Consider the following 12,327-nt stretch of genomic DNA (forward strand, 5'->3'; position numbering starts at 1 on the left):
GATTAGGGAAGACCCACAGATCAGCCAGATATGAGCTCACTAATATTCCTAAGGAATATGCAGTGGAGGTGAAGAATAGATTTAAGGGACTGGACTTAGTAGATAGGGTCCCGGAAGAACTATGGGCAGAAGTTGGCAGCATTGTTCAGGAGGCGGCAACAAAATACATCCCAAAGAAAGAGAAAACCAAGAAGGCAAAATGGCTGTCTGCTGAGACACTAGAAGTAGCCCAAGAAAGAAGGAAAGCAAAAGGCAACAGTGATAGGGGAAGATATGCCCAATTAAATGCAAAATTCCAGAGATTAGCCAGAAGAGATAAGGAATTATTTTTAAACAAGCAATGCGTGGAAGTGGAAGAAGACAATAGAATTGGAAGGACAAGAGACCTCTTCCAAAAAATTAGAAACATTGGAGGTAAATTCCAGGCAAAAATGGGTATGATCAAAAACAAAGATGGCAAGGACCTAACAGAAGAAGAAGAGATCAAGAAAAGGTGGCAAGAATATACGGAAGACCTGTATAGGAAGGATAACAATATCGGGGATAGCTTTGACAGTGTGGTCAGTGAGCTAGAGCCAGACATCCTGAAGAGTGAGGTTGAGTGGGCCTTAAGAAGCATTGCTAATAACAAGCATCCCAGCTGAACTGTTCAAAATCTTGCAAGATGATGCTTTCCAGGTAATGCATGATATATGCCAGCAAATTTGGAAAACACAAGAATGGCCATCAGACTGGAAAAAATCAACTTATATCCCCATACCAAAAAAGGGAAACACTAAAGAATGTTCAAACTATCGAACAGTGGCACTCATTTCACATGCCAGTAAGGTAATACTCAAGATCCTGCAAGGTAGACTTCAGCAATTCATGGAGCGAGAATTGCCAGATTTACAAGCTGGGTTTAGAAAAGGCAGAGGAACTAGAGACCAAATTGCCAATATCTGCTGGATAATGGAAAAAGCCAGGGAGTTTCAGAAAAACATCTATTTCTGTTTTATTGACTATTCTAAAGCCTTTGACTGTGTGGACCATAACAAACTGTGGCAAGTTCTTAGCGGTATGGGGATACCAAGTCATCTTGTATGCCTCCTGAAGAATCTGTATAACGACCAAGTAGCAATAGTAAGAACAGACCACGGAACAACGGACTGGTTTAAGATTGGGAAAGGAGTACGGCAGGGCTGTATACTCTCACCCTACCTATTCAACTTGTATGCAGAACACATCATGCGACAAGCTGGGCTTGAGGAATCCAAGGCTGGAGTTAAAATCTCTGGAAGAAACATTAACAATCTCAGATATGCAGATGATACCACTTTGATGCCTGAAAGTGAAGAGGAACTGAGGAGCCTTATGATGAAAGTGAAAGAAGAAAGTGCAAAAGCTGGCTTGCAGCTAAACCTCAAAAAAACCAAGATTATGGCAACCAGCTTGATTGATAACTGGCAAATAGAGGGAGAAAATGTAGAAGCAGTGAAAGACTTTGTATTCCTAGGTGCAAAGATTACTGCAGATGCTGACTGCAGTCAGGAAATCAGAAGACACTTAATCCTTGGGAGAAGAGCAATGACAAATCTCGATAAAATAGTTAAGAGCAGAGACATCACACTGACAACAAAGGTCCGCATAGTTAAAGCAATGGTGTTCCCTGTAGTAACATATGGCTGCAAGAGCTGGACCATAAGGAAGGCTGAGCGAAGGAAGATAGATGCTTTTGAACTGTGGTGTTGGAGGAAAATTGTGAGAGTGCCTTGGACTGCAAGAAGATCCAACCAGTCCATCCTCCAGGAAATAAAGCCAGACTGCTCACTTGAGGGAATGATATTAAAGGCAAAACTGAAATACTTTGGCCACATCATGAGAAGACAGGACAACCTGGAGAAGATGCTGATGCTATGGAGAGTGGAAGGCAAAAGGAAGAGGGGCCGACCATGGGCAAGATGGATGGACGATATTCTAGAGGTGACGGACTCGTCCCTGGGGGAGCTGGGGGTGTTGACGACCGACAGGAAGCTCTGGCATGGGCTGGTCCATGAAGTCACGAAGAGTCGGAAACGACTAAACGAATAAACAACAGCAACAACATATAAGTGTGAAAAAATATATATAAAATGCTTTTTTGATTCTTTTAATATCAACTAAGTCTTCATTATTTTCCCTGATTTTAATAATCATTTTATCCTCCCAATCTTTTCTCATTTTATAAGCCAGCCATTTTCCTGGTTTATTAGCAAATTCAAAGTCTCTTTGTTTTGCCTACCTTAATTTCATTTCTTTCCTTTGTTGTCAGCAGCAAAAGTTGTTGCTGTAATAATGTAATTATTACACAGCCGTAATTCATACAAGCCCTGATTCTTTCCCCACCTCTCTCACTGGACCTGTTTTGGTCTTCTGGAGCTCAGTAACTTCTTCCCACCTCCCTTTCCCAATTAGAATACAGGCATCTCCTTGGAGGGTTAAGCCTTCTGCCTCATCTTCTCCAGTTTTCCACTAGGGGGCACTGATGGTCTGCAAAATCCCCCTGAATATGGAGCCAGTAGAAAGGGTGTATTCAGAGGGGATGACACTTCTGAGGCTGATCATTTCCACCATTTTTGGATGAAAACTCAATGCAATTACAGCTCCCTCTACAAGATAAAATTTTAGAATAATTTTAAAAATTCCCTAGGGGAAGGTTCTGATAATTAATTCCAAATTCTTATTTCAGATCCATCTGTACCCTTAGACCATCTGTAACGATCACCCATTTTACACTAGGGAACACTGGGTGTCCTTTCAAAGGTGCCATCTGTGGCTTGAGCAAAATGATGGCAATTCCCTTTTCTCCCAGAGGGCTACACCTGCTGGAGACTGCTGTGTTGTGGCCTCCTCATGAGGAGCCACTGTCTGGAGGACATGTGGGTGATCTCAAGTCATCTCCTTATCCAGAGAGGAATTATGAAGAGTCAGTCTACACGCCCACTATTCACTCCACTGTGGTCCTCAGTTCACCATCTCTTCCCCGGAAGTTCCCACACACTTTGACCTCCCATAATCTCCCAATCTGCCTTGCCTGTTAGGACAAAAGAATAAGTGTCTCCAGATAGGAAAAAAGTGCTTTTGAAAATCTAATGTATATCTGACTGGGGGATATAATGTATTTCACCAAGATCTAATTCATTATAAAATTAACCGTTGTGTTTCTGTGTCCATTTTCCAGCCATCTACAATAGAGCATAGCAGGTGGAATGAAAGGACAAAGATAAATGCAATCCTTTGTTTCCTCTACTTCCGTAACAGAGGGATTTCTTTTGTGTATATGCTACCTGAGAAGAAGATATCAGCCCTCTAGTAAGAACTTTAGGACTCTTTTGTCATAGGTGTCGAATCAGAAAATTTACTGCAGGGAAATGGAAAATTATTAATATGGCCTGAAGATTCCAATTTCAACTTCACTCTTTGCAATGTGATCGGGGTGAGCCTGGACTCAGATAAAATCCTGGAATGGGATATCATCATTCAATATCCTGTTAGCAGGTAGGAAATCAAACTTTTAATTAATTGTTCTAAAGATGTAAACTGTGCAATACACATTCCATATATTCAGGAATTACCTGCCTGAGAGGCAGGGATTCATCAAAGTGTCCAGACTACCAAGGCCAAATACCAAGAAGCTCTGCTTCTCTTTTATCCTGAAGTGTATGTTAATGCAGAGACCCTTCCTCTTTATATGCCTCCTTCTCCTCCCTCCTCAAGCTGTAGCTAGAGGTCCAGAGCCAGACTGCCTGGAACTTCTTCTCTGACACACTGAGAAAGGAAAATTGTCCTTTTGCTCCAACTCATTTCCCTTTTAGCAGCCTTCCAAGGTATTGGTTCATCCATCCAGAGATGGAAGCTAAAAGGCTCTTATATGCTAGAAATTAATGGACTGGAGCAAGATGGATAAAGTCTGTCTATCAATATTGTCTCACTTTGGAGGCATCCTTGTTTTTTCTGTTTTTCTACTTTATTTCCATATTAGTTCACCAAAAAGGTGTCAAGAAAATTTCACATCTCAGGAGGCTCCAATCCTCACTGGGAAGCCATGTCAGAGTTGGCAACAGATGCGCTCTGCTAAATAGAGAGCAACGGAACCCTTTGGGGAATAGAAACAGACTTATTAGTATTTCCCAATCAAGAGAGAGAGTGTATTTCCAGGCATTTTTATGGGTATAGGGCATTGGTATTACTAATGCTACTGCTACTGCTATTATTATTAGTAGTAGTATTGGTATTGGTATTAATATTATTATTATTACTCTTTCAAATTTTATGACTGCCCATCTGGCTGAATCAACTCTGGGCAACTGGCAACTGATAAAAACACCACACAAAATACCGACTCAAACAAAGCAATATATTAAATTCATACAACTACTGACTTAAAAACCATTCAAATAGGCAAAGAACAACCCACTGGCTCCATCTATTTTGTTTCTCCCTCTGATTTCTCTCATGAAACTCTGACTTATAAATTGTTCCTCCTGGCTTGTTCTGAATTCAGTTCTTTGGGGTTTCTTCAGGGGGGCCTGGTTAAGGGAAAGAAGGTGGAAAAGAATTTCCTGAGCTGGGATTTTGCATCTCTGTCTTTTAATTACTGTAATGTAAACCTGCCTTTCTCCTATGTACTCACAGTAAAAAACAAGAACAAAAAGAAAAAAAAAAACTTCCCTTCACTTTTTGTAGGATTGGAAAGTTATGATGAAAGTCACCAGTGTCAGCTGTGTGCAAGGAAAGCTATGAGATCAGTGCTCCGAGGGGCTCTTTTATCAGAAGTAATATGAAAATTGAGTCACAATTTCCCCTTTAAAGGAGGCCATTGGATTCCCTTTCCAGGCTACACCCACCAACCCAAAGGTTGCGCCCTTTCCTGAATCCTCTCCTGTCAATTCCCCTCCAATCTTTAGAGTGAGCAAAATTGATCCTGCGGCTGAACTTGGTGTCCTTCCTGGCTGTCCTCAGAGGTCATCGTTTCTATCATATTCAGGTCCTTTCCAGCTTAATTCTTGTATACAGGAGATTTCACCAAAACACCTTTCTTTGTAGGTGCCCAGTCAGAGGCCCAGCTGGTGGAGTCTGGAGGGGACATGAGGAGGCCTGGAGAATCGCTCCATCTCTCCTGCCAAGCCTCTGGCTTCACCTTCAGCAGCTGTTGGATGAGATGGGTGAGACAGGCTCCAGGAAAAGGACTCGAATGGGTGGCATACATAAGCTGCAATTCAGGTAGCATTTACTACTCGGACAAAGTCAAGGGACACTTCACCACCTCCAGGGACAACTCCAATACCCAGCTCTATTTGCAGATGAACAGCCTGAAGCCAGAGGACACGGCAGTCTATTATTGTGCAGGAGACACAGTGAGAGTAACTGAGTCTGAAGCCTGGCAAAAACGGTCCCTTCTGTACAGCCACTCTCCAGGTTGATTCAGTCAATAGTATACCGTAAAAGTAATATTATAAGGTAAAGGTAAAGGTTTCCCTTGATGTAAAGTCCAGTCAAGTCCGACTCTAGGGGGCGGTGCTCATCTCCGTTTCTAAGCCTTGGAGCCGGCGTTGTCATAGACACTTCCGGGTCATGTGGACAGCATGACGACTCAGAACGCCGTTACCTTCCCGCCGAAGCGGTACCTATTGATCTACTCACATTTGCATGTTTTCAAACTGCTAGGTGAGCAGGAGCTGGGACGAGCAACGGGAGCTCACCCCGCCGCACGGTTTCAAACCGCCGACCTTCCGATTGACAGCTCAGCGGTTTAACCCACAGCGCCACAGCAAAATAATAATAGGTAGAACTGTATGATATTGTGTCTTTAGTAATATAGGATATAAGATAGGATATTAATTAATAGCCCTAGAGAGCACTCACATAATTTCAAAATAGTTTCAAAGGAATCCTTCATGTGAATGGAGAGAGTGACTCTTTATCCAAAGACATTTGTAAACTAAGGGACAATTGTCCTCTCCTCTCCTCTCCTCTCCTCTCCTCCCCTCAGTGGAATATACCTTCAAGGAAAAGTGGAAGGTCCATGCACTGAGTGCATCTTTTTTTTTCCCAGAGGACTCTATACTGCTTCTCCTTTAACTGAACCATACGAAATGGCCAAAATAGTCCAGCGTATGTAGACATGGAATTTACCTAGGAAAAATGGAATAAATTTTGAAGAAATAAAGAAAACTAAAAAGAGCATAAAATTATGTTTTCCTCTAAGTCCCATATTTAGCAAAATCTTTTGCAAATGAATGGTAGAAGAAGGACAAGAGGTGCTAAGAATTATTTTCCTATCAGAGAGAATACAAAACTGGTATAGAGCAGGTTTTGACCAATGATAAGCCCTGCCTAGAGTAAAACGAGGCCGAGGGAAGAACGAGGGGGACCTGCTTCAATCTGGCCAGAACAGACCCTTTTGGTTGGAGGTCTGCAGAGAGGGTCTGGCTCCCCACCACTTAGGGATGGTTGTACTAGACGACCGAGATGGTCCTTCCCAACTCGTTTTTACGTGATTTCATGATATTTAGGAGAAAAAGAAGAATACACGACCTCAGGAAAATACAGTATCTCATAGAATAACCCATCAAAAGGAATTTCCTTTCATATAACAAAAGTGCGGTTTTTGATTACTCCCTAGACAACCTTTACTTTCCTGGAGCTCTTTCATTTCTTTTGAGCCGTAATTCCCATTTCTTAATGCAAGAATCTTTGGAAAGTAAAGTAGATGCCTCCCCTCCTCAGGTTTTCCACCAGGGGGCAGTGTTGTCACAGGGAATGGCTTTGCATATGTGTGGGGAGGGGGAGGGGGAGGGGACCAAAGGAAGGGTCTACAGGCCTTGTCTCACTTCGGAGGCATCATTACTTTAACGCTCATTTTCCTGAGAGATCACTGAAGGCAATTCAGAGAAATTTAACATCCCAAGAGATTAAATTCCTCACAACGAAGCAATATCTGAGTTGAGAACAGATGTGCTTTGCTAAATATAGAACAAACTGAATTGTTTCGAATATGAAAAGTCATTTATTTCTGTTTCTCAGTCCATGGAATAAGTGTAGGAGAGCAAGTTTTTTTGAGTCTTAGTATGAATTAACTCTGGGCAGTCAAAAACACATAAGACCATAAAAATGGCCACCCAAAAACCTCCCAATATTTGTAATCAGTATGGCCGCTGAGTTAAAAACCAAACCATTAAGAAACATTCTACAGTCTTCCATTGGTTTATATTCCAACTTTGAGACTTGGATGTGCATGTAAAATTGATCTGTGGCCTATTAATTGGGCCTTATGGCTTGGTCTGCATTGACTTAATTTTGGTTTCTTCCAAAGAACATGGTCAAGGGAACAACTGTGGAGCAACCATTTTGAACTCTGATGTGCCACCCTCTTTATTTCCGGACTGTAACGTGGCTTTTTGAGGAAATTGCAATGCCTGATTTCTTTCAGTCACCTTAAAACCCTTACATTAAGTGAGGAGCATCTGTCAGAAGCTTTAACTATTCCAGGGTAAAGCTGCCCTTTCTTCTATGTCCCATGTGTGGAAGGTGTGTTGAAATAAATCTATACCTCAATGCCCCGAGGGGCTCTTTTATGCTGAGCAATATGGAAATCAGGCCACAATTTCCCCTTTAAAGGAGCCCCAGGGTGTCTCTTTTCAGGCTACACCCACCAACACAAAGTTTGTGCCCTTTCCTGAATCCTTTCCTGTCAAGTCCCCTTTAATCTTTAACGGGAGCAAAAATGATCCTGTGGCTGAATTTGGTTTCCTTCCTAGCAGTCCTCAGAGGTAATTGGTTCCCTCCTATTCAGGTTCATTCCATTTTAATTCTTGCATAAAGAGAGCTCATTAAAACAACTTTTATTTTAGGTGTCCTGTCAGAGGCCCAGTTGGTGGAGTCCGGAGGGGACGTGAGAAGGCCTGGAGAGTCCCTCCGTCTCTCCTGCCAAGGCTCTGGGTTCGACTTCGGGAGCTATGCCATGTACTGGGTGCGACAGGCCCCTGGGAAAGGGCTGGAATGGGTGGCATCCATAAGCTACAATTCAGGTACCATTTACTATTCGGACAAAGTGAAGGGACGCTTCACCATCTCCAGGGACAACTCCAAAAGCCAAGTCTATCTGCAAATGAACAGCCTGAAACTGGAGGACACGGCAGTCTATTACTGTGCGAGGGACACAGTGGGAGGAAGTGAGTCTGAAGCCTGGCAAAAACCTTCTCTTCCTCAGAGCTGCTCTGCAAGTCAGCTCAGCCCCAGAAGGCTGGATTTTCCCAGGAGACTTGAGAGGGACCTGAGAAAGCTGCCTCAGTGCCATGATGGATAAGGAAGAGATCTTTACATGGGCAATATCCTCAAATATCCTCAAAGACAGCAAAGGCAATGTGCTCACACATTCTACTGTCAAACTTTCCTTAGATATACAAAATTGGATTCATTAATTAGAATTCTTCATGCTTCTTTTGGTTCTGCAGTTCAACCCTCATTGATTCTTTCTTCAGACACAAATCTTCCCCCCTTTGGGTTCATGTGTCTCTTTGTGTATATATATTCTCTCTCTCTCTCTCCACAAACACACAAATGCATGCCTGCACACGTTTGAAAATTTACATATCTTTAAAATCATTTTCCTCTGCTAGCAATAGGGATGTAGCAAGGTAATAAACTCAGGATGGTCTAAGACCCCCAAGAGTGTGGTGCGGTGTGGCACCAAGGAAGGGGGCAGAAGGCAGAAAATAAGGTGTAAAAAGATCAGGAAAGGGTAGTGAAAAAGAGGTCATGTTATAAGAAATATAAGGAAAATGTTGCTAATCAAGAACCTCCTCTCTCAGGAGCCCTCTGGGTCTGCAAACTTTGGACTGTGTAGCTTCTTGGTAGTTACTGGTACCACCTTCTCTCAAACACAGGGGTGCCTTGACCTGGTGTCCTGCAGACTAACTGCCTAGAATCCCTCAGCCTCCTTCCGTAACAGGGAAATGGAAAGGCAAATATAGCCAAATAAATCCTGTGGTCTCATCTTGTGAGACCTGTAGTTTTTTCCGTGTGATTAAAGGAAATCAGCCCCAAAACTTCAACACTGTAGGCAGTCCCTCATGTAACCAGGCTCTATGCCACGGAGAGTTTTATACGAAGTGACCAGCACCTTGAATCGAACCTGTGCAGCTTGCGAAGTAGAGTTATTAGGTAGGCATATGGAGGGAAGCCCATCACTTCCTGCACCACTGCATTCTGAACCAAGTGAAGCTCTGGGGTGGTCTTCAAGGGCAGCCCCACATATAGTGAGCATGAGTGACTTGGCCTTTCTTTAGGAGAAAAACCAAGAATCCCCCACCCACAGAAAATGCAAAATAATAGAGTAATGCTTCAAAATTGATTTCCTATCTCCTGGAGATCCTTCATTTCTCCTCAGCCCTATTTATCATTTTTGACTGCCAGAATTTCCTGGGAAAGTTAAGTAGATGCCTCCTCTTCTCATGTTTTACACCAGCGGGCAGTGCTGTCCCTCTGAATCTCTTTCCCTATGTGTGGGGATGGGGGTGGGGCAGGGGAATAAAGGAAGGGTCTGCAGACATTGACACATTTTGGAGGCAACATTTTCTTTACTCTTATTTTCCTCATAAAGGTAAAGGTAAAGGTTTCCCTTGACATAAAGTCCAGTCGTATCCTATAGGGGGCGGTGCTCATCTCCGTTTCTAAGCCGCTGAGCCGGCGTTGTCCGTAGATCTGTCCATGGTCATGTGGCCAGCATAACTACACAGAACGCCGTTACCTGCCCGCTGAAGCGGTACCTATTAATCTACTCACATTTGCATGTTTTCAAACTGCTAGGTGAGCAGGAGCTGGGACTAGCGACGGGAGCTCACCCCGTCATGCGGATTCGAACCGCCGACCTTCTGATTGGCAAGCTCAGCAGCTCAGCGGTTTAACCCACAAGCCACCGCATCCCTGTATTTTCCTCATAGATCACTGAAAATCTCTCAAGGAAATGTTACATCTCAGGACGCCACGATCCTCACTCAGGCCAAGTTTCAGCTGACAACAGATGTGCTCTGCTAAATGTTGAGGAATCTGAACTCCTTGGGGAATTAAGACATTTATTTGTATTTTTCACTCATGGGGAGCTTATTTCAGGGCATTAGTATGAGTTTTAGTCTTGCCTTTATCCTTATTTCAATTTGTACAGCAACCCATCTTGTGGAATCAACTCTGTGCAGCTAGCAACCGATAAAATCACCGTACAAAATAACAACCCCAAAACAAGCAATATATAAAATCCATACAAATGTCAATTGAAAACCAATCTAATAAACAGAAAAGACCCAACAGGGTCCAACTGTTTCTGCTTTTTCTGGGGTTTCCCTGATTCTGGCTTTGAGACTTGGACATGTAAGTGCAATTCAACTGAAGCTTATAATGGTGCCTGAAGGCTTGGTCTCCATTCAGGTGTTCTGGGTTTCTTCAAAGAACGTGGCCGAGGGAACCACTGTGGAGCAAACCTCCTGAACTCACATGTGCCATCCTTTTCATGTTCGGTCTCTCACGTGGCTGTTTAAATTATTCTCAGTGCTTATTTTCCTTCCTTTAGATTAAAACACTTTCCTGAACTGCAGTGATTATATCAGATCTCCTTTTACTAACTCCCTTATTCCATAATAATAATAATAATAATAATAATAATAATAATAATAATAATACTATTGACTGTCTTGACTATTTTTTGCTCTGGAAAATTATTTGAAATGGTGTGTGCAAAGATATATTTACATGAAAGCCCTGAGCGGCTCTTATATCCCAGGTGATATGTAAATCAAGGAACAATTTCCCCTCTAAAAAAGCCCCATGGTTTTCCGTTTCAGGCTACACCCCCCAAGACAAAGTTTCTGCACTTTCCCAAAGCCTTTCTTATCAATTCCCTCCATTCATCTGAGGAAGCAAAAATGATCCTGTGACTGAACTTGGTGTCCTTCCTAGCAGTCCTCGGAGGTAATTCTTTCCACACTAATCAGGTTCTTTCCATGTGTTCTGCTTGTATACAGGAGATTTCACGGAAACACCTTTCTTTGTAGATGTCCAGTCAGAGGTCCAGTTGGTGGAGTCTGGAGGAGACGTGAGAAGGCCTGGAGAGTCCCTCCGTCTCTCCTGCCAAGTCTCTGGCTTCACCTTCAGCAGCTGTTGGATGAGATGGGTGAGACAGGCTCCAGGGGAAGGACTGGAATGGGTTGCAGTTATTTGGTATGATGCCAGTAAGCAGTTCTATGCAGTGTCTGTGAAAGGGCACTTCACCACCTCCAGGGACAACTCCAAAAGCCAGTTCTATCTGCAAATGAACAGCCTGAAGCCAGAGGACACGGCAGTCTATTACTGTGCGAGAGACACAGTGGGAGGAATTGAATCTGAAGTCTGGGAAAAAAATACCTTCCCTTGATGAGAGAATATCTGATTCTGAAGGCTGGATTTTCCACACTTGAGGGGAACCTGAGAAAGTTGCCTGATTGCCCAGAGAAATGAAGAGCAGATCTTGACATGGACATTGTGGGAGATGTTTTCCATGTGGTTGGTAGGAAACATGAAAAGATAGTTTAAAAAAAAATGTACAGAAGGACAAGTGAATGATAATGTGGTTTCCTCACTTTGGGTGTTGAGTGGACCTAGAAATTGCAGATTGCAACTCACATTGCAAATCACTGTTTCTTCTCCTAGTGTCATGTTGGCATCTAATCAATTCTCATTTCTTTAGGAAACCATGGATAAGGAAAAAAAGGGTTTTCACATTTTTTGGACCACATTCTGTTAGATTCTAGTCCCTGTTCAAACAACTGTTGTCCATATTTGGTTGAAGAAATGATTCTAGGAACACTGTTCTGAACTGGTAGAGAGCTGCAGTGCACAGTTTTATTTAACCTGAAATAAAAGCCCCTTTGGTCATTCATAGTGATTAAACTCTTCTTCCTCAGTTCCAAGTTCGGCCTGTAGTGCAGAGAGACATTGCAGTGAGGTCCAGGGAGGGGTGCCAAGATGTGGAGGGAGCACTGCCCCTCCCTTTTTTTGGATTTCCATCCAACTTTTTTTTTTCCTGAAAATTTCTGAGAAGCTGCACTTTGAAATCTAATGCATATCTACCTATGGGTTCTAATTTATTTCATCAAGAACTAATTTCTTATAAACCTCACTTTTGTGTTTCTGTGTCTATTTTCCACCCAACTGCAGTAGAGCTTGGGGGGTGGAATGAGAGGAGAAGGACAAATGCAATACTGGTGCTCCAATTTGTCTCCTCTGCTTCCATTAGAGGGGGATGTCTTCTGTCCATCTACAACAGAAGAAGAAATC

At 42.8% G+C, this 12,327-nt stretch overlaps 1 gene segment (V, D, J or C); it reads left to right on the forward strand.

Moving 5' to 3' along the window:
- The first annotated feature begins 7,744 nt into the window (after window positions 1–7,744).
- On the forward strand, window positions 7,745–11,211 carry LOC134495880 (immunoglobulin heavy variable 3-30-3-like). The segment is given in 3 exon segments: window positions 7,745–7,790; window positions 7,872–8,182; window positions 11,067–11,211. Coding segments are annotated over 3 exon segments (402 nt in total).
- Window positions 11,212–12,327: the final 1,116 nt, after the last annotated feature.

Source organism: Candoia aspera, chromosome 4 (assembly GCF_035149785.1).
Source record: "Candoia aspera isolate rCanAsp1 chromosome 4, rCanAsp1.hap2, whole genome shotgun sequence".
NCBI classification, from domain to species: Eukaryota; Metazoa; Chordata; class Lepidosauria; order Squamata; family Boidae; genus Candoia; species Candoia aspera.